This window comes from Amblyraja radiata, chromosome 8, assembly GCF_010909765.2.
Source record: "Amblyraja radiata isolate CabotCenter1 chromosome 8, sAmbRad1.1.pri, whole genome shotgun sequence".
NCBI classification, from domain to species: Eukaryota; Metazoa; Chordata; class Chondrichthyes; order Rajiformes; family Rajidae; genus Amblyraja; species Amblyraja radiata.
The window spans coordinates 19,476,664-19,501,688 of NC_045963.1; the positions used below are offsets into that span (position 1 = coordinate 19,476,664).

The following is a 25,025-nucleotide window of genomic DNA, read 5'->3' on the forward strand; positions in this document are numbered from 1 at the left end:
ATTTTACTAGATCCAGGCAGCATTAGCAAGACTAGCATTTATTGCCTTTTCCCAATTACATTTGGTATGGTGGGTTGGCGCTGATTTAAACCTCTTTGAACAATTGCATCAAGTGTGCCCACTATGATGTTTGGTAGGGAGTGCTAGGATTTAGACCCATGAAGACTTAATGGCACCTCACAGTAGATTATCTGACTGTTCAGAAAACCCAATGGTTCAGCAAAAAACATTTTTGGGGCGGCACGGTGGCGCAGAGGTAGAGTTGCTGCCTTACAGCGAATGCAGCGCCGGAGACCCGGGTTCGATCCTGACTACGGGTACTGTCTGTACAGAGTTTGTACGGTCTCCCCGTGACCTGCGTGGGTTTTCTCAGAGATTTTCGTTTTCCTCCTACACTCCAAAGACGTACAGGTATGTAGGTTAATTGGATTGGTAAAGGTAAAAATTGTCCCTAGTGGGTATAGGATAGTGTTAATGTGAGGGGATCACTGGTCGGCGCGGACCAGGTGGGCCGAAAGGGCCTGTTTCTGCGCTGTATCTTTAAACTAAACTTTTTTTTAAAAGCCAGTGTCAGAGTAACTCAGTGGGTCAGGCAGCATCTCTGGAGAACAAGGTGAGGTGGGGTTTTAATAGGCAGATAGTTGGAAAAAGGCCAGAGATGGAAAAAAAAGGGCAAGACAAAAGGATTAAAGAGTTTCGAAGTTGTGAAGCCAGAAGAAGGAATGTAGGTGGAAATAGGCATGAGTCCAGGTGGGACACACAAGAGGCGGGTGTGTTGGGGAGAAAAGGGAGGAGGTTGTTAGATGTTACCTAAAATTGGAGAATTCAATGTTCATACCATTGGGTGGTAAACTATCCAAGCGGAATACGCGGTGCTGTTCCTCCAGATTGTATGTGGCCTCACTCTGGCAATGAAGGAGGCCCTGGACAGACAGTGTGGGAATAGGAAGGAGAGTTAAAAATGGTTAGCAATCAGGAGATCCGGTAGATCTTGGCAAACTGAGCGCACGTTTGGCAAAACAGTTGCTGAGCCTATGCTTGGTCTTGCCGATGTACAGGAGGCTACATCGGGAACACCGTATACGGTAGATAAGGTGCATGTGAATCCCTGTCTCACCTGGAAGGACTGCTGGGGTCACTGGATGGAGACGAGGGAGGAGGTGAAGGGGCAGGTGTCACATCTCCTGTGGTTGCAGGGGAAAGTGCCTGGGGAGTGGTTGCTTTGGGTGGGAAGGGAGGAGTGACCCAAGGAGTTGTAGAGTGAGAGGTCTCTGGGAAAACAGAAAGGGGTGTAGATGGGAGGATGTGATTGGTGGTGGGATCACATGGCAGGTGACGGAAATGTAAGAGGATGACGTGCGGGTGACGGAAATGCCGAAGACAATGGTTTTGCATCTGACTCATTGGGTAATGCGTGCCACCTTCCATTGCAGCTCTCCTGGGGCCTGGCTTCCGGACTGTGCAGCTCACTTGGGCTTGGTTTCCACAGTTCATTATGGCTCAGCTGGGACTGGTTTCCACAGTTCATTATGGCTCACCTGGGACTGGTTTCCACAGTTCATTATGGCTCATCTGGTGCCTGTGCTCCTTGCCAACTCATCAAATTCTGTTCCCACCCTCATTTTAAAATTGCCCTTTCCAAGGCCTTATTTCCCCATACTCACTTTAAACTTACTGGGTTCACTGAAACATCTGTCATGCTACTGTGTAAAATCTCAGAAAAGTGAATTAAGTGTTTTGGAGTACAAGGCTAATTATACAAAAAGTGTAAATTGAATATACCATGGTAATTGACATTATATTAATATTGGCAGAGTGGATAAGGAATGGGCGTGGTTCTGAAAATTAGTATGACATTTGGACAGTGATGGGAATGAATCTTGGCTCAGATCAGTAAATAGAATTATTTAGGGTGGAGAAAAAGAAATACCAATGCCTGGTAGAAGGGCAGTCAGAGCTACATTACACAATAAGAAAATATGTAAAGATAAATGTAGTCTATTATTCCCCAAACTAGCTATTCCATTATTTTTAGTTTAAACTATATTTGGGCAATCAATCACAAAATGAGAGAGATTGCAAGAAAGGTAATGCAATGATTGTAGAAACAGTGTAGTAAATCTGGTCTCCTCGTGATTCTTGTGAAATTATTCTCAGTCCTGTCACATTGCCCATTCCCTCAAATTCCCTTCAGAAAACCTTCTTTGACACTATTCTTGCAAGCAATGCCTTCCAGATCATTATTTTTCTTTCATTAAAAAAAATCACATTCTCCAAAAAAATATCATTTCTATATAATCTTGATTCCATGAACCATCTGCCAATGAGTACCTATCCAATTTTGATTGTAGAACAGAATGGCATTAAACATTTTCACTTTCAACCATCGATGTTAAAAGCATGCACCCCTCAAAAGACTTAGACATATGTGGAGATGCATCATTGTCATAATGAATCATTTACACTTACATTGATTATAATAGCATCAAACGTAAATTATTTTTACCTTTGATAGCTCCAGTTTCTTGACTTTCGGCTATGTTGGAGCAACACAAGTTTTCCAATTCCATGCCATGAGGAGCAACAAAGTCAGTTTTGTCCTGTGCTGCATGATTTGTTTCATTTGATTCTGAAAGGTTAAGTTCCTCCTTATTTGCTGGATCACACTTTCTCCGTTTACTTTGAGGTGCATCTATATTCGCCTCCATAGAGCAACCTGATGATCGACTTGTGTAAGAATTAGAAGTTTGTGGTGCGTATCCACCCCTTGTCCACGAATCACCATAAAAGGACAATGGTGGTCTCTGATGGAAAGAAGGATTCCAGTTGAAATATGGAGTCCAATGGAAGGGGCGAGAACTTCCAAAACCATATGGATTAATTATCCAAGGAGAACAATTGGACATCCAATGAGGATAGAAGTTTGGAATGTGATGAGACCACTGAGGAGCTGATAAGTGAACAATATTGCTTCTTCCTAAGTTCTGTAGATGACGAGCAATCATGTGGTGGCTAGAAAAAGCAAATATTCCTATTACAATGCGCCGTGCAATTTATCTCTACCTGTAATACAAAAAATGTTTTCAAAGTATATTTAAAATGTAACCACAGGCAACCCCCACATTGTTTTGGAGGAGTGGTTATGTTAATAAAACACAGACCATATCGCGACCAGGAAGCTGGAGAAGAGGTGGGGCAGAGCCTGGCAAGTGCCAGGTTGTTACAGATTAATTGGTAGATGGGTGGAGTAAGTGACAAAGGTTAGAGATGGAAAGGAGACAAAAGTGTGTTACATAAGGAAACAAGAGGAGATATGAAATGTAAAGCCAGAGGGAGCGAGGGATATCGGTGGAATGGGACAGCAGGAGGGGAAAAGGGGGGGGCAAACGGGAAATATGGGGCTTATGGATGGGAGACACCATATGGAGAAGGAGTGGGATGACAAGATGGTGGGAGAAATATTTGTCCTCCGGGATGGGGGCAACAGAAGGAGAGAGGGGTATTCAATGTTTATATTGTTGGATTGTATGCTATCCAAGATGAATGAGGAGCTATTCTTCCAGTTTGTATGCAGCCTTACTTGGGAAATGGAAGAAGCCAATGCCAAAGGTCAGCATGGGAATGGGAAGGGGTGAACAGGAAGGCTAATCATTGGTTGCTTTTTAAATGTTCCTGCACATTTCTCCTATAACTGTGCTACGGACTGCACAGGGGCTGCCAAGTGCAACATGTCCGAACACAGAGCATGTTTGCATGCGATGATTTAGCAAAACTCTAAATTGCTATTTAAAAAATCCAAGGCAACCTATCAATTTATCAGATCAGTCCTGCTAGGGTTCAAAAGGAAATAGCTGCAGTTTCTATTTTATTCATTGAGATCGCTTGTGATCTCCACAAGGTTGCACTGTAATTAAAAGGCATGAATTTTGTGCAGAAAAGGTATGGAACATAATCATATACCCAGAAACATGTTGCATCACAATGCCATGTCAAACCCTTATCATTTGTTTTTATCCATTTTGAGCATTTAAATCTAAACTGCAAAGATGTAAAACCAAAATATGTTTACAAATGCAACCAAAATAATGAACAGGTAATCTTCTCCTTTATCAACTTCCTGTTGGTGGGATAGTCATAGGGTCATACAGCGTGGAAACAGACCTTTCGGCCCAACTTGACTATGCCAACCAACTTGCCCCATCTAAACTTGTCCCACTTGCCTGCTTTGGGCCCATGATCTTGATTTGTGCAACAAATTTGTGCCCACATTTTCTATTTTCCAACTGTTACCATACTTGTAAAGTTTCCATCTAGCTGGAATCATTTTGGATTGATCTGAAGCCGTGAAAGACACTATTTGAACAGAAGTTTATTTTTTAACAATTCTAAAGTCCCTGCATATGTGATTGCACTTTCATCCAAGTTAATGTTATGGAAATAGCTAGCTTAGCAGAGCTTTCAAAAATCAGCACCACCCTTAATTAAAGATCTCAATTTATAGGGAACATATACTTCCAACTAAAGGGTAGGTTCCATACTTCTGTAGTAAATACTTAGTTTTGTGTCAGGGAGTACATTTAATATTGAATGAGTTGATATCATATTGAATTATGTTTAAATAATCGACATTTTAGAGTGGTGTTAAACAGTATTTGCAAAGTTAGAAGGTAGACAAAAATGCTGGAGAAACTCAGCGCGTGAGGCAGCATCTATGGAGCGAAGGAAATAGGAAATCCTCCTCCACCCGTAAACATTTTGCAAAGCTAGAAATTATATTACCTCCTCAGTACATTAACAACATGTAAAGTTGTCACAAAAACTTTTCCCTGCAAGCTTCATTTTATTAAAATGTAAGTGTTTTTCATAGGATTATATTAACTCACAAGTTACCCAGACTAAATTTGATTTGAGATGATGGAATGAGAACATGGGGAACTTTGCCATGAATGTGGCTGTAGTAATTTAATGTATTTTTTCCCCCACAAGTAAATTATATTACATTTATTTATGTGTATTATGAATATCAAGTTAATTCCTACCCTCTTCTGTCATGTGTATTCAGCCCAGCTGAGTACCCAAAAGGTATAAATCTACGGCCATTCATTCTTCAAGAATTGCTTCCCAAATTCTTTTCGTCCGGTATCTAGCAAGTCAAACTCACAAAACAATATGTAAACTCATTAAAACATAGATCGAGGTGCTTCACACATCCATCGTTTAATACAATGTCACGATTTTACCGTTGAATGGTTTACCGGAGTAGTCTTATTGTCATTTTAAGTGGGCAAAATATATTTTTGTATACTGAGCTGTACCTATTTTTGTGCAAAAGCAATTGCATATTTAACTCAAAGCAAAGATAGCGACATTCTCTCATATCAAGAACATAATTCTACATAAGACCTTTTTATAAAACATTTCTGCTCATACTTCCTCGTTCTGTCATTGACGTTTACGAGGAAAAGCGTTTTACTGTTTATAAATGTTTCATGCAGAACTGAGCCGTTTGGTGAAGGAACATTATTGAGGGAGGGAATAATGCACATTAAAGATCACGATTAAACTGCAACTTACGGAGTCGCCAGCGAAAGGTTATCGTGCTGGATTCAAAGAACATGTTATCAGTGGTGGAGACCTGCTCCTTCACTGAGCAGGGAGCTGGGGAAACTGGAGGCCTGAGGGTATGTAAGTCCTTTCTTGCCGAGTGAGTCCAGGCCCAGGCGCCCACGTTTCCCGGCCCGGATCCACTAGGCCGCAGCTGTGATCTTTGGGCCGCGGCCCGGGCTTTCTGGGAATTGTAGTCAATGCATCAAGAAACTACTTATTCATTAATGAAGATAGACACCAAATGCTGGAGTAACTCAACTCAGCTCAACGGGACAGGCAGCATCTCTGGATAGATGCTGCCTAAAGATTTTGCAAAAAAAAAAAAAAGGTATCCACGACATTAAAGACAGCGGCCAAAATCCTGCAATTAATTCAGGCATCCAAATCGCAATTTCCCCCCAAAAATAAATAAATGTAAGTTATATTAACTTACATACAGATGCCCATCATTGCTACTTTTAGTGTTGTCGCACTGGTCAACGCTGTTCCCGTCGGTAGCAATCACACAAGCCTATTTGATGGTAATTCCTTCCTTAAAGAAACGTTAAATCTGTTGAAAATACACCATTTGTGAGGGTGGAATTAACGTAATTAATACCCAGGGGAAACGGGCCCCACAAAGGAATCATAACCTAGAACTAAGGCAATCTTTGAACAGACTAGCTTTTGTTAATCCGTGTGCTCAGTCCCAGTAAAACACCAAGTTGTCTTTTTTTAAAAAAGATACAGCCTTGATGTTGAGTTATATCGGCTGTGGGTGGATTTATGACAGAATACAACAACTCTCCTTAAAACACACGAACAAATGGGTAGACAATGCTGGAGGAACTCAGCGGGTGTGGCATCTATGGAGAGAATGAATAGGTGGCGTTTCTGGTCGAGACCCTTCTTCTGATTGATGGGTAACGAGTGTATATTAACTAACATCATATAAAAGGTGTTCGTTTGAAATGTCTACCCAATCTCATTAACATTACCAATAACATTGTTGATCTTAACCCATGTGTTTTAAGTCCACACCTGATTTGAATTTGAATTGATCTCAATTTGAAATTATGTTTAATGCATAACAAAGGCCTGTTGAAGTAACACTTGATGAACAATAAAGGTCACTGGAGTAACACAGTATTAACATGCATGGCGAATAAAGCATAATGGCACCAATAATACAGTTGCTGCCTTAAGGCACCAGCAACCTGACTTCAAACCTGAGCATTAGTGCTGCCTGTGCAGAGTTTGCATGTTCTCCCTGTGATTTTGTGGATTTCCTCTGGAGACTCCAGTTCCCTCACACATTCCAAAGATGTACAGATGGTATTGCTTCTAGTTTATAGGTGGAATCTGGAAGTGATGGGAGGAGGGGGGTAGATGATAGGAATGTGGGGAGAATAAAATGAGATGGTTTTAGGATTAAGTCAAGTCAACTTTATTTGTCACATACATATACAAGATGTGCAGTGAAATGAAAGTGGCAATGCCTGCGGATTGTGCAAAAACAACAGAACAACAGAACAGAATAGAAACAGTATTTACATTTTAGAAAAAAAGTTTAAAAAGGCACAACACAATAGTAAATTAGTCCCTGGTGAGATAAGAGTTTACAGTCCCGATGGCCCGTGGGAAAAAACAGTCGCATCCTCTCTGTTTTCACAGTGTGACAGTGGAGGTGCTTGCCTGACTGTAGCAGCTGGAACAGTCCTTTGCTGGGGTGGTAGAGGGTCCCACATTATCTTTCTGGTTCTGGATCTGCACCTCCTGGTGTATAGGTTCTGCAGGGGGGTGAGTGCAGTTCCCATAGTGCGTTCGGGTAAATTGGTGCTTGATTGGCATCTGAAAGGCTTGTTTCTGTCCTATGACCCTATGATTCCGTGAGTATATACCCAGCAAGTATACGCTGAAAGCTAAATTCCAGGAAATGATATGGGAAATCCAGTATAAAATGCCCAATGCAAATTTCCAGCTATTTCTTCAATGAAATTATCTGTGTGAATTTCTACCATTGTTCCTTCAATCTTCTGGCAATGATTATAAATTATTGATCTTAGATTATTAACTGCAATATCATTAAAAAATACAATGTCTTCTGGTGATAACTGGTTGTATCTCATCCACACCTCTCCTAATCCTAACTGGAAATAATCTATTTGGGAATCATTTGAGTGAATAATGTAGTTTTGCTCTACTGTTTCTCCAAGGTAGACAAGCAAATACGTAAAATAATAATTATGTAAATAATTCCAGTCGTCAAATTCAGGAGATAAAACAAATGCACAGCAATCACACAATTTTGGATATTATAACTTCAGTCAAATCAGGAATTTTTTTTGTTGCTGATAGTTAGAATCCCTTAATGGGAATTACCTAAACAAACTCAATAGGATCCTTATTTTCGGGAACTAACTTGGAATCGAAAGAACTGTTGAAGGTGTCTACCTCATATCAGCAGAAGTACCACAAACAGTTGTAATGATCAATGTTCAGATACTTCAGAGTATTATTGAACTGGAGAACATTATCGATATAGAATGTTGAGGCTAAAAAGGGATTTGATAGCAGGAGGGAGGTCTTGAAATAATGTTACCTCATTATCTAACCTCATTAGCAACAAAATAAGAGCCAGGTCAGGTACATTGAAATGTCTCTAAGGGTAGGGACCTCTGGAATTTACTGTCCTTCAAGGTGGCGGAGGCCCCATCATTTAAGGTGGAGACAGATACATATTTGAAAGATTGAGGAATTGAGGGTTTTTAGGGAACTAGCACATAGATGAAACCAGCATAGATCAGTCAGGATCACATTGAATGGTGGGACAGGCTTGAGGGACCTGGTAGCCTACTCTTGCGCCTATTTTGTTGTGTTCTAATTAGGTCAATAAGCACAAGACTAAAAAAAGGGGGGGGGGGGGGGAATCCATGTTGAGCACCAGGAGATGGGCATTAGATTTATGAATTTGTTTCATTTAGATGGGCCAAATGCCTTAGAATGGTCAAATCTAGCAGTGTTAATGCTTCAATAAGGACTTGAAAAGCAAATTACTGGTGATAGGGTTATGGAATTTTACAGAAGTATTTTGATTTTATCGACAGGAGAAATAATCAATCCAAAGCACATATTGGAGCATATTGGGTGAAAGCGTGAAACGTCTACTTCAGTTTCTATGAAAATGCTATAGTCAATGCCAAGGAAATTAAGATTGTGACATAAACTTAAGACAATGATATGGATCTTCCAATGTTTAACTGGAGATATTTCTGTCTATTCAGTGTTGTACTTTGGACAAATAATCTGACAGTGGAATGGTTAGAAAAGATGGGTGGTGAGCTATGATTTTCCCATGGCACCAACTTCACAGACTTGTCAATATTTACTATATTAAGTCACATGTGAACTGCATCCAGTAATAACATCACCAATTCATGGAAAAAAAGCTGGGGAATAGCTGGCCTTTGATCCCAGTATTATTGACATTTTTACAAAGCACAAGGAAAACTGCCTCAGAAAATAATGAATGTGTTTTGTATTATTGACGTACTGATGGACATCCATTTCATGAAATTATGGCTGAGTTACGTCATATTGTGATATTCTGGGTTACTATTCGACTTTGACCTAAAGTACCTGTTCAAGCCACTGTTTTTTTTCCTAATGATTTTCATAAATTACCGGTGGCACTTTAGAACTAAACACAAAACCATAATTTACAATGGATGCTTTGTGGTGAGCCAGATCCTAGTTTGACAATTATTACTGCTTCGAGATTCATGGAATCTTTGGTAAGAATATAAAAAAATAGAGAATAATTGTCGTATAATATACCATCATTTAGCATATCCACATATCAATTTGAATGCCATCCACTATTGGGAGCATCAACGTGAAAGTGGGGTATGGAATAATTCTATCCCATCTCAATCCCATTTCGAAAGAGTTGCACTTTGGTGCAAAAGCCCCAACCCCACCCGTGTGGAACCTCACGCACACGTTACTATTTCCAGTATTAACTGCTGTTACGCACTTTTTTTTATTTCGTCGCTTTCCGCTCCTCTATAACCTTTGCTTTCCACTGTGCTATCTCTCTCGAGGAAACATTTGTACTGAAAACATTGCCTGCAGAAAGCTCCGCGTAGAGATCAGTTGAGCCACTCCTTTTGAAGATGCACCCAAGAACCCAGGTCGAAACTTCTTTCCATCACACGCAATGGTAGATTTAGATCGCGAACTCTAATTTTTGAAAACGACCTCCATGCAAATAAAAGCACAGCCCCTGATGTGCAAAATGTGATAATAACTGGAAGAGGAGGGGAGGCCACACAGTGGACGCACAGGATCTTTGCACAGGAAGAGGAGGAGGCAGGGAGGCAGGGAGGCAGGGAGCTCGCCGGCTCGGAAATGATGTGATATGGGGAAAGTGTGCCCTGGGGTATTGGGAGTGGGTGAGGGGTTGGGCTGATCATGTTGTCACAGGGACAAAAGGGGGACTTGGCTCGCTTCTATACCGTCACTGACCCCAAGAGGCACAGGCAAGGCTACACCGTGTACAAAGTGACGGCGCGGGTGAGTGACCCCCTTTCTGTTCATGCACCCATTGCATCGCGACGGGGAGAGAGAGGTGTTGCTGATGCTTTGGTTGCGGAGCTTTTGTGCAGAGAGGATCGATCATTGAAGAGCCGCCCGCAGAGGCAGCCCAGCGTGGCCGCGTTGAGGAGAGTCTGCCTGGGTTCCAATAGAGAACGACCCCGGGACAATTGCAACACGAACGCAGAGCAACCTCTTGGGAAAGGATCAGTGACAACACATCCATTGCTTGCGTTGATTGCACTGGCACTTTGGGTTTATTATTGTGTAGGAAGGAACTGCAGATGCTGGTTTATAAGACCCTTCTTATTCTTCCTCTTCTTCAGGAAGGGTCTCGACCCGAAACGTCACCCATTCCTTCTCTCCAGGGATACTGCCTGTCCCGCTGAGTTACTCCAGGTTTTTGTGTCTATCTTGGGTTTATTATTGTCAGATGTACTGATGCACAAAAGCTTTGTTTTGCATGCCATCCAATCAAATCAAATAACATTATACATAAATACAATAAAGCCAAATTAAAGCACAATAGGTACGGCGAAGGGAAAGATACAAGGTGCAGAATATAGTTCTCAGCATTGTAGTGTAACAGTTCCAGAGATAAAGTCCAATTTCTGCAACGAGGAAGAGGAGAATCGGTCTGAACCCTACCTTATTGAAGAGCCGTTCAGAAGCCCGATTACAGAGGCTGTTCCTGTTTGGCAATAACATCATTTGAGAAGTTGTTGATAAAAGTCAAGTATTTATTTAAAAGAACACACACAGAAGTGCTTGAGTAACTCAACGGGTCAGCCAGCATCTCTGAAGGACATTCATAGGTGACGTCTCGGGTTGGGATCTTTCTTTAGACCTGAAACGTTGTCTATCTGTGATCTCCAAAGATACAATACAATACAATACAATACAATACAATCAGATGCTGCCTGACTGCTGATTTACTCCAGCACTTTTTTTGTAAACTAACATCTGCAGTTCCTGGTATCACAAAGTATTTTTTTAACAACTGCAATGAAGTTGCAAATGCAAAGATCTGAATATTTAAATGAGCTTAAAAAATAAAATTAGTGTATGTGCTTGAAGCTGAATATTTGTTTTGTGTTGGTAATTCCACGTCATTTCCATAAGTTACATTATTTCATCAAATATGCAATATTCCATTTCAAAAAACAAGGTTATGAATAGTTTCATCCATCTGAGCATAGAAGTTGACCCAGAGGAGGTGCACTGAAATAAACTATGTTGTATGATGAATATATTTGGAACATATCCAGTTTGCAATTTATGTCAATGAGCATTGGCTTTTCATATTAATTATATATATATTTAAAAATATAGGTCGTTTCAAGGAGAACTCCTGAGGAGGTCCAAGAGGTAACAAACTATCAAACGTTGCTTTATTGAGTTATTTTTCATAATTGATGTATTTTATTAAATCATTGGTGCATTCGTCACCAAAAAACAGATTTTTTTTCTTGGTATCTGGTCATTTTTGGGAAGGCCACCAATTATTGCCTATTCTTAGTTGTTTTTGAGCAGGTCAAGTAGTGTGCCTCCTTGAACTGCTGCAATTGCCTTCATAGAGTGAGGATTTAATATTGTTTATGAAGGAGTGAATCATACAAAACTTAAATAGAGGCGAGGAAATTTGATTTGGATATGCAGCTGAAAATAGAGTAGCAGCTTTGTGCTATGTATGAGGAAGATAATTTTCCTTGATGACATATTTCACAAACCGTCCCCAAATTTGACGCAATAACTTGTTTCCTCTTCTTGAGAGTCGTTTGTTTGAAACTAATATTTTTGATGGCTTTTTATGAAAAACGCATTTGCTTGTTGATTCTCAGCAGTATGTCACATTTTGCCACACATGTGTAACATTCTCTGAGTGCATAGCATTGCCAAACTATCCAAAATATGTATTTCAGCATTTGTAGTTCTTTATGTAACATTAATTTTTCAACAATACTATCTCTATTTAATTCTTGTCTGCCTACTTCGGTATAATAGTTGTGAAATATATTCAAATGATTATATCTCTGTGAATTAAATGCTGTCCTGTGCCCTTTGTACACCTTTCATGATATCATGCTGGAAATATTGAATATCTGTCATACTCTTGCTGAAACAAGTTTATTTTGTCAGAAAATATTTAGTGATTAAAATTTTTTAAAGAATAGGACTTTTTAAAGAATAAAAAATTAGCAGGTCCTTAAATTTTAAGCTATTTCTAAATTCACTTACAAGTTGAATGAAGCTTCTAATATGTAAATTGAGATCTCCTAATCAATTTATGTATCTTACCACTCTGAGCTGGCCTTCAATTGACTCTTTTTTTTCAAATCCTGATCAATGTGAATAAATGTATTCTTCCAGAATATGGTTTCCTTTGCTTGTGATAGTTCTGAACTCAGCTAACACCTTCATGACTTAGAATGTGGTTATAAGAAGCATCTACATTATAATAGGAGTTTTACTCTAGGCTTCAAAAGACAAAAGGCGCTGGTTATTCTGATCACATTCCTGGTCCGAATGCCAACTTATCCTGTTCCTAGGCAGGTAATTTCATCTGGGTTCATCTCAGTATTCCAAGAGCTTGGGTTCTGTTTCTAACAAATCAGATTCTTCAGGACTTTTGTCCTCTGTAAATATCGTAAATTGTAGAAATCAGTGGATGTTAATTATCGGAAGAGCTGTCTAAAACCTTTTTTTAATTTGAGACATACTACTGAGATGCAACACGCAAACCCATTCATTTGGGACGCACAACATTTCTACAAATTAATAAGCACTTTTCCCCCCCAGTTTTTAGGTTACTTTGTTTCACTTGTTTAAAATGAGTGCTGGCAAAATACGTTTTGGAATAGATATTATGCAACAGTCAATATTAAAATTATTAATGCATTGCAAAATATTAAAATGTGAATGCAGATCTTGGCTGTGCTATTTGTGGGAAATTAATGGAAGTACCTTTGCAAGTGGCCACTGGTAGGTAGGGAGTGGGGGCGGATGAGTGAGATCACCTGCGTTCATCATCCTGGGTGGGGGTGGAATAAAGGATAATTCAAAAAGACGAGTGTAATATTAGGGATCTAATACAGTGTTAGAGCGAACATCATGCCTTGGAATCTTTTGTATATAGACCTAAGTTTTTAAATTGTGCAAAAATAATTGAATTTAGAATTTTCTGATCAAGTTCAGATCTTGATTTATTTGTGATTTTTTTTGTGTTGGATGAAGGAGGATTAGAGGGGCGAATTGCATTGGGATGGACATTTTGATTCCAAGTAAAAAGCCAAAGATCTTGAAGGGAAAAAGCAGGAGGAGTACTTGTGATTTGCACCTCATGGAGACAAATCTGAAGTATTTCATGTAAGAAGCAAATGAGTCCAATGGGCTAATAGTGCAGTTAAGTCCTATTGTTTTTTTCCCCCTTTTCAAACATTCCTGTTTATGGTTTCTTGTGTATTTACCTAAAAGATTTCAAATTCCCTGGGATACGTTTTGCTTGAGAGAATGGACCATAGTGTGCTGCATTAAACTTCAGCTGCTTGATATAATCAAGTCTAATCCTCTGTTGGAGTCTGACGCTGCCAGTTCTCCGATAAGCAGAGATGTATACAAAGGAAAAAGTTAAAATAGACTCCAATTAAAAGCATTTGAACATATATTGAGACATTTAACTGAGAGATTAAATGTTTAAATATTTAAAGGTAACTTGCCTGCACTCAACTTTTCCAGATTGGCAAGCCAAACTACTCTCCTGGTTATTTAATTTGTATCTGGCATGGCTTTGATGAAGTTGAGGGATGAAAGCAGTGACGTAGGCTCGATAGGCTTGGGCTCTGCCCTGAGACTCTGTGCCAAGGCCAGCAGTGGAGCTGCAGGGTGCTTTTGACCTTCCCCATGGCAAACTGCACAAGTGGAAGTCATGAAACAGACTTGCCCGACAGAAGGATTAAGCAGCTTTGTGAGCAGCCAGCAGCTTTGTGAGCAGCCAGCAGCAGGTGATGGAAAGTACAGTACATTGGCATTCAGTGCACGATGTGAGGTGCACCGAGTTGTGATTGGGTTTCTCTCATTTCAGATTATATGAAGTCAAAAACCTGAGTCGCAAAGAGTGACAAGAAAAATCTGGCCCATTTCGTTGAGGCAGCAGTTAGTGTTTTTGAGTTAATGACAACAACATTATAAATGTATAGATGTGCATTAATGAGATAAAACTGAAGCAAATTATGCAAAGATTGTGGGGTGGAAACAATGGAATTTGGAAAATTTCCACTGAAACTTGTAACAGCAATGTCAACGTTTTCAGTGATGATCTTGTTCTTAATTTTAAAAAGTGTTTAGAAATGCATCATGGAAACGGACCCTTCGGCACTTTGAGCCCACACCGACCATCAATCACCTGTACACTAGTTGTATGTTATCCCACTTTTGCATCTAGCACAACGGGGCAATTTACAGAAGCCAATTAACCTACAAACGTGTACGTCTTTGGAATGTGGGAGGAAAACGGAGCACCCGGAGAAAACCCATGCCGTCACAGGGACAACGTACAAACTCTGCACAGACAGCATTCTTAGTCAGAATCAAACCCAGGTCTTTGTTGCTGTGAGGCAGAGGGTCTACTGCTATGCCGCTGTATAATCGTTTAACTTTGATTCTAATGTAACAGAATAGATTGTTTTAAGATCATTGCACTGTGATGCACATCACTCATGGTTTAGGGAAGGGGAAGGGGGATGGGGGTGGGGGGGATGGGGGGAATGTCACAATGAGCCTAGTCAATTAATTATTGCCCTGGAGGACATCCTAGCCAGATTTCTTTCTATTTTCACAGGACAAGGCTTTCGACAAGGTCCCACATAAGAGATTAGTATACAAACTTAAAGCACATGGTATTGGGGGTTCAGTATTGATGTGGATAGAGAACTGGCTGGCAGACAGGAAGCAAAGAGTAGGAGTAAACGGGTCCTTTTCACAATGGCAGGCAGTGACTAGTGGGGTACCGCAAAGCTCAGTGCTGGGACCCCAGCTATTTACGATATATATTAATGATTTGGACGAGGGAATTGAATGCAACATCTCCAAGTTTGCGGATGACACGAAGCTGGGGGGCAGTGTTAGCTGTGTGGAGGATGCTAGGAGGCTGCAAGGTGACTTGGATAGGCTGGGTGAGTGGGCAAATGCATGGCAGATGCAGTATAATGTGGATAAATGTGATGTTATCCGCTTTGGTGGCAAAAACAAGAAAGTAGACTATTATCTGAATGGTGGCCGATTAGGAAAGGGGGAGATGCAACGAGACCTGGGTGTCATGGTACACCAGTCATTAAAAGTAGGCATGCAGGTGCAGCAGGCAGTGAAGAAGGTGAATGGTATGTTAGCATTCATAGCAAAAGGATTTGAGTATAGGAGCAGGGAGGTTCTACTGCAGTTGTACAGGGTCTTGGTGAGCACACCTGGAGTATTGCGTACAGTTTTGGTCTCCTAATCTGAGGAAAGACATTCTTGCCATAGAGGCAGTACAGAGAAGGTTCACCGGACTGATTCCTGGGATGTCAGGACTTTCATATGAAGAAAGACTGGATAGACTCGGTTTGTACTCGCTAGAATTTAGAAGATTGAGGGGGGATCTTATAGAAACTTACAAAATTCTTAAGGGGTTGGACAGGCTAGATGCAGGAAGATTGTTCCCGATGTTGGGGAAGTCCAGAACAAGAGGTCACAGTTTTAGGATAAGGGGGAAATCTTTTAGGATCGAGATGAGGAAAACATTTTTCACACAGAGAGTGGTGAATCTCTGGAATTCTCTGCCACAGAAGGTTGAGGCCAGTTCATTGGCTATATTTAAGAGGGAGTTAGATGTGGCCCTTGTGGCTAAAGGGATCAGGGGGTATGGAGAGAAGGCAGGTACAGGATACTGAGTTGGATGATCAGCCATGATCATATTGAATGGCGTTGCAGGCTCAAAGGGCCGAATGGCCTACTCCTGCACCTATTTTCTATGTTTCTATGTTTCTATGTTTCTATGACTCCCATGGGCAAACCTGTTAGCTGGGGTTTGCTGATATTTATCCAATAACCCAGCTGATTTGTTCCTGAAGTTGGGGCCTCTGAAATTCATTGTGGCAACAATCCCATTAATGACACACTGACCTGTCACAGATCAGGAATTGAATTTCTGACTAGCAAGCCTATATAGAGTAGTTTATACAATAAGTCTCATAACTGCTTGAGCAGTTATAGAACTTTATACTAGAGCAATTTATTTTCTCTGTCAATATAGCTTCTGTAATATGTGCAAATAATCATATTGGTTTGCTAATTTTTTACTTTCCCCCCTTGTTTCAGATAGTAGTTTGGAAACGTTACAATGATTTTAAGAAACTTCACAAAGAGTTCTGGCAGCTTCATAAAACTTTATACAGGCATCCAGAATTATTTCCACCTTTTGCTAAAGGAAAAGTTTTTGGTAAGGCAGTTATATTTTTATTTCTAACTTTGCAAAAATGCAGTGTCAGAGTTCCATTTTTCTTTCCTGGAAAAAATTGCAGTGATGCCACTATTTATAAGGGGGAATAAATTCTGCTGTGTTGACATAGAATTGGAGAATTTGGGATTTCAGAATAAACACGGCATATGTGTGTGATGCTAATACACTGTTAACTGAATTCTGAGGAATTAAAATGAGGAGACTACTTGTAGAGTGGATAGACCACACGCACAAAACAAAGGAGACTTGAGGGTTTAAAGTGGCCAGTTAGACTGGCCATACATGGGAAGTAATAATGCTACAAAATGTTGTGCTGTTGTTTGCTCTAGAATATATAAGACATTTGTAATTTGACCTACAGTTTCAAATTTACTCTCTTGGTTTGGGATGTAATTAATACTGAGATAGACTGCAATAAAATGCATGATATGAATAAACTTGCAGAATGCGTATAGAATTAGCAAACTTCAAGACGAAACATCGCAAGGTGGTGCACTTTGATACGAGGAATAAGGAGGTGAATGAACATAAGCCAAGAGTTAAAGGAGGCAAAAGAATTGTGAGGGCTTCGCACAAATCGCCATTTCTTTGGCAATCTCTCTATTGACACTGATTTATTATTGTCATGTTTTCCGAGGCAGTGAAAATCTTCCTAAAATCTGGAGGAAATTGGAAAAGTGGTGAAATCCTATGGTGTTCCCTTTTCTCCAGCTTGGGTTTATGTTTCTCATTTGACGTCCCCCAAAATATGGAAGTGAATTTTACCTTAAATTCTTCAATTTCACATGAAAAATCCGTTCCTTTGTAATTACATTTATTTGTTCATTTTCTGGCTTATCTTCAATAAATAGTTAAATAGTTCTTTAATAGTAATTATTTATCTTCAATAAATAGTTAAATAGTTTACTCAATAGTAAAATTTACTGAAAGTTTACTGAAAGTTATGGAAGAGACACACTAAATATATAAAATATTTTGCTACAAAATATCACACTTTTCTGATGTATAGTTGAAGATGTAACAATGAAGATCTGTGACAGCAAAATTGATTTGTCAATTTGTTGTGGGGGGGGGGGGGTGGTTTACAGGAATAAAAAACATTAAATATAAATTATCTGGAGATGGTTTGAATGGGAATGTCTGACTTCATATTTTCAAGATGTGGCAGAGACAGTTTCTAGGGACAACAATAGATTGGATGGAGCTCCAGTAGCAAAAGGATCTACAATCGTGTTTTCCTTTCTCTTGAGAGCATTTAAAACAAAAATTCTAGTTTAGTTTAGAGATACAGCATGGGAACAGGCCCTTCGCAACATCGAGTCCATGCCAGCCATTGATCACCTGTTCACACTAATTCTATCTTATCCCACTTTCTTATCCACTCTCTGTACGCCAGGGGCAATTTACAAAGGTCAATTTACAAAGGTCAATTTACAAAGGTCAAACGTGCGCGTCTTTGGGATGTGGGAGGAAGCTGGAGTACCTGGAGGAAACCCACGTAGTCCCAGGGAGAACATGCAAACACCACACAGATAGTACCAGAGGTTGGGATTGAATCTGGGTCTCTGGCACTGTGAGGCAGCAGCTCTACCAGCTGCACCACTGTGGCACTCTGATATAGCTCTTTGACCTTACACCCAAAATATAAAATGAACAAACAAAGTAATTGGAGTTTGAAGATTTTCACAGGTTGCAGGAGTAGAATTAGGCCATTCGGCCCATCGAGTCCACTCTGCCATTCAATCATAGCTGATACATGCCACATAATCCCATTTTCCTGCCTTCTCCCCATAACCCTTGACACCCTTCCTAATCAAGAATCTGTCTATCTCTGCCTTAAAAATATCCACTAACTTGGTCTCCACAGCCCTCTGTGGCAATGAGTTCCACAGATGAACTACCTCTGACTAAAGAAGTCCCACCTCACCTCCTTTCTAAAAGAGTGCCCTTTAATTCGGTGGTTATGACCTCTGGTCTTAGACTCTCCCACTAATGGAAACATCCTTTCCACATCCACTCTATGCCTTCCGTAATTCTGTAAGTTTCAATGAGATCCCCCCTCAACTTTCTAAACTGCAGTGAGTAGAGGCCAAGAGCTGTCAAACGCTCAATGGTAACCCACTCATTCCTGGAATCATTCTTGTAAACCTCCTCTGGACCCTCTCCAGAGCCAACACATCCTTCCTCAGGTATTGGGCCCAAATTTGCTCACAGTACTCCAAATGTGACCTGACCAGCGCCTAAAAGAGCCTCAGCATTATACCTCTGCTGGTTTTGTTGTTGGTCACAAAAGAACCCTTCAAAATATCCAATGGCACACAAACTTGACTGTCCATTTTCCATAACCACAGATGTGATAAAGACTCTTATTCTAGTGTGAGCCATCTACTCTGCATCAAATTAAGTGCACTATCCAGGGCTCAAATAAATCATCTCGGAGGCTGAGCCTTACAAGCAAATAATTGTCTGTGGGTTTTGATTAAAAACTATTCTCAAATTATGCATTATCTAAAACATATACCCCTACTGCAGTCATTTAGTTTAGTTTAGAGATACAGCACGGAAATAGGCCCTTCGGCCCACCGAGTTGGCACCGCCCAGCGATCCCTGCACATTAATACTATCCTACGCACACTAGGGACAATTTACACCAACATACACCAAGCCAATTTACCTACATACCTGCACGTCTTTGGAGTGTGGGAGGAAACCGAAGATCTCAGGGAAAACCCACGGGGAGAACGTACAAACTCCGTACAGACAGCACCCGTAGTCTGGATCGAACCCGGGTCTCCGGTGCTGCAAGCGCTGTAAGGCAGCAACTCTACCATCACGCCACCGTGGCCCCCCTTTGAATATTACCAAGATTACCAATTTAACAAGATTGCAAAAATTGAATGTGCTTAAGGTAATTGGCATGCTGAGCAGCCTCCGTGGTGTGAGAAATCTACACTCCTCCCTTTTTAGAATTTTGTCTCCCTGGTCCATTCTTTCTTCTCACGTTCTCACAGGTTTTCCTATCCATGTGCTGCAATTGCAACACCAGCCCTTTTCCATCTCCCTTCCCATCATCAAAGGACCTAAAAAATTCTTCCAGGTGAAGCAGCTGTTTTCTTTCGATTCCAATCTAATGTTTTGTGCTACGTAAACACAATGTAGTGTGCCTACAATGGGGAAACAAGATGCAGTGCAGAAACGTGACTGATTTCCAGAACACCTCTGTTAAGTCTAAGGCTGGCAACGTTCTTATAGTTGCCTGTCACTTTAATTCTTCATTCCACTTCCACTCTGATCTCTTGCATTTGGCCTCCTACATTTTGCTCAATTTCAACAGTATGTACTTGAGGAACAACATTTTATCTTCTATACAGGCACATTACAGTTCTCTTGACTTCAGTTTGGTATTTTCAATTTCAGATTCTTTTCCCTCCACGGATGTGACTGTACTTCCCCATTTTAATTTGTTTTTGTTTTCTTATCTCAATTTAACCTGGTATTTGAAGTTCTTGGTTCCTTGACAACTTTTTAACAATGCTTATTTTCTCATGTTTCCAACTCTGATGGGTCCTTATCCAAATCATTGACTTTATTTCTCTCCTTGTGTGTGGTACATGACTTGTTGAATGCTTCCAGCATTTAAAATTTTTATTTCCAATTTTCATCTAGTGCTTTTTTGATTTTGATGTTATGTGCAATGTAATTTGCAGAAAGGCAAGTGAAGCATTTTGGAACCCTGGGTTAGGAGGAAATTGCTATATAGAAATTTCTTGCTTACTTTTTTGCTTGCTTTATTTTAAAGTATATCCTTCAGATTCATCCTTACTGTATGTGACTTTTGCTCATGTTCCTGTCATCTTTTTATCTTGTGCCTGGTGCTCAAATTCATGCTAGTAATATTATAGTGTATTCATACTGCAAGGATAATGACCTTCCAAAGTATCTCTGTACAAACATGAAACCTCATTGTTTAAAGTGTGGCTCCTCTCCTTTCTGATGCCAGACCAGATCGTCTATCTATTCCAACAGTATCTCTGCTAAAACTGCAACATCGGTGTAAAAGGAAATGCCCTTGCAATAATGTAGATATTATGCAAATTCATCTTTGTTCTCTTGCAGAGGATCTTGTCAAAAGCTTCTAAAACAACCCACTAATTTTGTGCAGAATTTCCATAAGTATTTGTAACATCTCAAAAGGCAGTTTGTCCCGGACGAGATTCTAATTCCATATCTATGTTGGCAGAAATTTAATTTGACTATTTCCATGTAGATTGTCATCATTGTCAATTTCTATGCTCCTAAATTTAATAGAACAGATCTGTCCTCCTTTTTAAGTACACATTCTTGCTTGTCTCAAATCCTGTACTATCTATCTAGAACTGCATAATGAAAGCTTGCCTTGTCGCCTTTTCCCCTTGTCATGACATTGGCCATGTTCTTTCTAAAAGGCAGTTCAGTTTTGAAATCCTGATGATATGTATGTGTAGGTTGAGGATCTAGAATCTACTAAATCCATCAAGTAACCAACCCATTTGTAATCATTTTCTTCAATGCCCTGCAGGATATTTATTGGACTATTCTAATTGGGCAGCGAGCTACTACTTTGTCTCGTAGTGCCAGTGAAAATGTTTGTATTCACTCCTCTTGTAACATTAATATTATTGCACAACTGACAGAAACATAGAAAATACATCATTGAATTCTGGTCAACCTATCATTATTGTAATATCAGAAAAAGTGGCAGTCTGAAGAAGTGTCTCGACCTGAAACTTCACCCATTCCTTCTCTCCAGAGATGCTGCCTGTCCCGCTGAGTTACTCCAGCATTTTGTGTCTACCTAAAAAGTGACAAGATTCTTACAGATATTAATGCATTGAGATATTTTATACTCCAATAAAACTAATCATATATAAATAGAATTAGTGTTGATATTATAAATAGGGTTTATGTCATTGTGTAGATCTAGGCAATTCATTGGATGAAAATCTGCATTAGGAAATAAAATCTCTGATCATTGGGTTTCTGATGTTTATTATTTGTGTAGTTATCAATGACTTATTAGTTTCCCTACATCTTGCAATGACCATACTTTAAAAATATGTTATTGATTTCAAAACATTTTGTGGCTAATCTATGAGATGACATGTAAATGATCTTTCCTTACCTTTTTAAGAAAAGAAAGGAAATTGGAAATACAGATTAGACATATTGGTACCCGGAGGTGTTTGCACTATGGCACCTGGTGTGTAGAAATCTTGGGGCATTACTGAATTGGTTCACTGGTGGATTCTAAGGTTGCCGAGATAGGATGTGTTCAGTGCTACCCAAGACATGGAGTGATCTATCAATGTAAAGGGAGGCAGATGAATGAGGGCAATTAAGGTCTTGAGATACTTTATACCCAATAAAACTAACCATATATAACTAGTGTTGATATTATTAGTAGGGTGGTTACTGAGATGTGGAACAGAGCAGTTGCAGAGAAACTAAAATGAACAAAAGTCAGAAATGCCCAACTGATCAGGTAATAGCTGAATTGAGTGAAGAGTGAAAAGCTGAATTAATACACCTTGTATGAGACACAAATGGGAAAGGTTGGTAATCTGAAATTGTTAATTTCATTATTTAGTCCTGAGGACATGTTAGTCCTGAGTTCCTGCCAACATGGAAGATGAGCTGCAATGTAGTTTTAGATTTAAAGATACAGCGTGGAAATAGGCCCTTTGGCCCACTGGGTCCATGCCAACCAACTATCACCTGGACACTAGTTCTATCCTACATACTAGGGACAATTTACAGAAGCCAATTAACCTACAAACCTGCACGTCTTCGGAATGAGGGAGGAAACTGGAACACCCGGTCACAGGGAGAACGTACAAACTCCGTACAGACAGCACTGGCACTCAGGATTGATTCCGGGTCTCTGGTGCTGTAAGGTAGCAACTCGCAATTGTGCCGCCCTTAGTTCCTCCAGTTTACATGCTGCTTGGTTCGAACAGTGCAAGAGGCCAAAGACAGAAGTTGAGAGTGGGGGTGAGGAAAGAAAGAGTGGTGAATTGCAGTGACTGTAAACCTGTGGTCATCCCTGCGAATTGTCTGCTTCTCCAATGTAGAGGAGACCATCATGAGCACTGAATTCGGTACACTAAATTGGTGAATAGCTGATTCATGTGTAAGGACGGTTTCGAGTCTTGGGGTTGGTGGGAAGGGACTGGGTGATCAGGTAGGCTTAGGTGGAATGAACGCAGGTGTTCAATGACACGATCGCCAAGCCTGCGCTTGGTCTCACCGATATACAGGAGTCCATACCTGGAGTAGTAGATAGAGTAGATGAGATTGGAGGAGGTGCAAGTAAACCTCTGCCTCACCTGAAACGACTGCCCGGGTCCTTTTGCCTCCACTGATGTTTTTGTCTCCTGCTTCCTTGCTATCTGGTCTGTTTTTGCAGCAGATTTGGCATGTATAAAGCATAATGCATATTTGAGTCCAGCAAGCAGTCTTGCTCAAGGTGATCTTTAGCTTCTCAGTTGCTCACTGCGCTAGCTTCCTTGTATTGCCTACTTATGTTGAAAGCACAAAAATCAATGCCATTAAATTGATTTTCAATGTTTAATTTAACCAGGGTCAATGAGATAATAATGAATAAGGATTTGCTATTCTATGTCACCATGGGTTATCCATTAGGTTATCAATGAATTGTTGTTCAAGTAATCTCAAATTAATCTGTTAATTCTGTGTAAAGTTTCATCCGGAAGTGGCGGCGCTGGTGAACGGCTGCGGCTCGCCTGCAGTCCGTTTGTCTTTACTTTTTTATGTTGTTTTTTTCCGTTTTGTCTAGTTAGTTTTTGTTTTTTAGGTTGTGTTTATGTGTGTGGGGGGGGGGGGTTGAAACGGGGCTTGCTGTCTCTCTCTTCGGGGGAATACGACTTTTTTTAATCGTATCCCCCTTCTCTGCCTCCGTCTGCGCTGAGGCCTAATGGTGGAGCTGGCGGCCTCGAGACTCCGGAGGCAGAGCCAGTCAGGACTTGCACTGGGCTCGCTCCCGTGAGGGCGGCCCAGCTCGGGGCTGGAACGGTGCTCCCGTCGGAGTGGCCCAACCCGAGCGTGGAACGGCGCTCCCGTCGGAGCGGCCCAACCCGAGCGTGGAACGGCGCTCCCGTCGGAGTGGCCCAGCCCGAGGGAGGAACGGCGCTCCCGTCGGAGTGGCCCAGCCCGAGGGAGGAACGGCGCTCCCGTCGGAGTTGCCCAGCCCGAGGTGGAACGGCGCTCCCGTCGGAGTGGCTCAGCCCGAGGGAGGAATAGCGCTCCCGTCGGAGTGGCCCAGCCCGAGGTGGAACGGCGCTCCCGTCGGAGTGGCCCAGCCCGAGGGAGGAATGGCGGTCCCGTCGGAGTGGCCCAGCTCGAGGGAGGAATGGCACTCACGTGAGGGCGATCCGGCTCGGGGCTGGAACGGTGCTCCGGTGGCTGGGACGGCGTTCTGGCGGCTATGACCTGAGTCCGGGGTTGAGCCGCGGGCCAGCGGCTGCATCCGTTGGACTGGAGGGCGGCAGCTTCGACCACCTCGGGCCGCGGTGTTTGAGCCGGCCCCATTGCGGTGTTCGGTGAGCCGCGGGACTATTTGTACCATCGCCCGGTGGGGTATCGCCTCAGCGCAGAGGGAGAAGAGGAGGGAAGAGACTGCAGCCCTAAGATTTTTGCCTCCACCACAGTGAGGTGCTTGGAGGACTCACTGTGGTGGTGTTAATTTGTGTTTATTGTTGTTATTATTGTATGATTGTATGTATGACTGCAGGCACGAAATTTCGTTCAGACCGTAAGGTCTGAATGACAATAAAGGCATTCAATTCAATTAGTTTCGATTAGTTAGAATTAGTTTTGATTTTAATTAAAATGTAAATCTTTATAGCATTTCTAGGCCTTCTGTCTTTCATCCTGGACTTCAAACCTTGCCATAGCCAGACCATTGACTTCCTTCCCTGATTTTCCTCCTATTCTTTCCTAGCCACCCACAGAACCATAGAATGGTTGCAGCACAGGAGGAGGATATATTAGTCCAAGTGTCTCGAGGACATATTATTTTATTCCCTCCCTTTTATCGCTTCCCAAGTTCTTTCCTTTCAGAATCTGCCTCGTCTATCAACTCTGGCAATACATAGTGAACCCTATAATCAAAGATAGAACAAAATAAGACTTAACCAATACTATCAAGGACATTTTTTATTTATATTGGAAATTGCTTTCAGTCTATGTTGGTCCCTAGTTTTGACCCCTTCTGCCAATGGAGATTTCACATTATCTGTCTACGCCCATTTGGATTTGAAATGCCCCCATGAATTCTCCTTGCAATCTTCTC

The 25,025-nt window shown here is 41.1% G+C and overlaps 2 protein-coding genes across 12 annotated transcripts in view; one reads left to right on the forward strand and one right to left on the reverse strand.

Annotated features, from left to right (window-relative positions):
• Positions 1-9,936, reverse strand: part of angel2 (angel homolog 2) — a 45,276-nt gene extending 35,340 nt beyond the window's left edge. The window contains exons 1-4 of one of the 7 annotated variants that reach the window (XM_033025334.1): positions 9,623-9,936; positions 6,816-6,948; positions 6,041-6,139; positions 2,507-3,012 (exon numbers count right to left, since the gene is read on the reverse strand). In XM_033025334.1, coding sequence (XP_032881225.1) covers positions 2,507-3,012; positions 6,041-6,057 — 523 coding nt within the window. In that variant the 5' untranslated portion in view covers positions 6,058-6,139; positions 6,816-6,948; positions 9,623-9,936. Of the gene's footprint in view, positions 1-2,506; positions 3,064-5,039; positions 5,157-5,574; positions 5,826-6,040; positions 6,949-9,622 lie in introns of those variants that run through there. The other 6 variants (XM_033025333.1, XM_033025330.1, XM_033025332.1 and 3 more) reach the window with 6 other exon arrangements.
• A 28-nt stretch (positions 9,937-9,964) lies between these two features.
• rps6kc1 (ribosomal protein S6 kinase C1) overlaps positions 9,965-25,025 on the forward strand; it is a 163,714-nt gene continuing 148,653 nt past the window's right edge. For 4 of the 5 annotated variants that reach the window (XM_033025324.1, XM_033025329.1, XM_033025328.1 and 1 more), the window contains exons 1-3: positions 9,965-10,161; positions 11,515-11,550; positions 16,534-16,654. In XM_033025324.1, coding sequence (XP_032881215.1) covers positions 10,060-10,161; positions 11,515-11,550; positions 16,534-16,654 — 259 coding nt within the window. In that variant the 5' untranslated portion in view covers positions 9,965-10,059. The remainder of the gene's footprint in view (positions 10,162-11,514; positions 11,551-16,533; positions 16,655-25,025) is intronic. The other variant, XM_033025325.1, reaches the window with a different exon arrangement.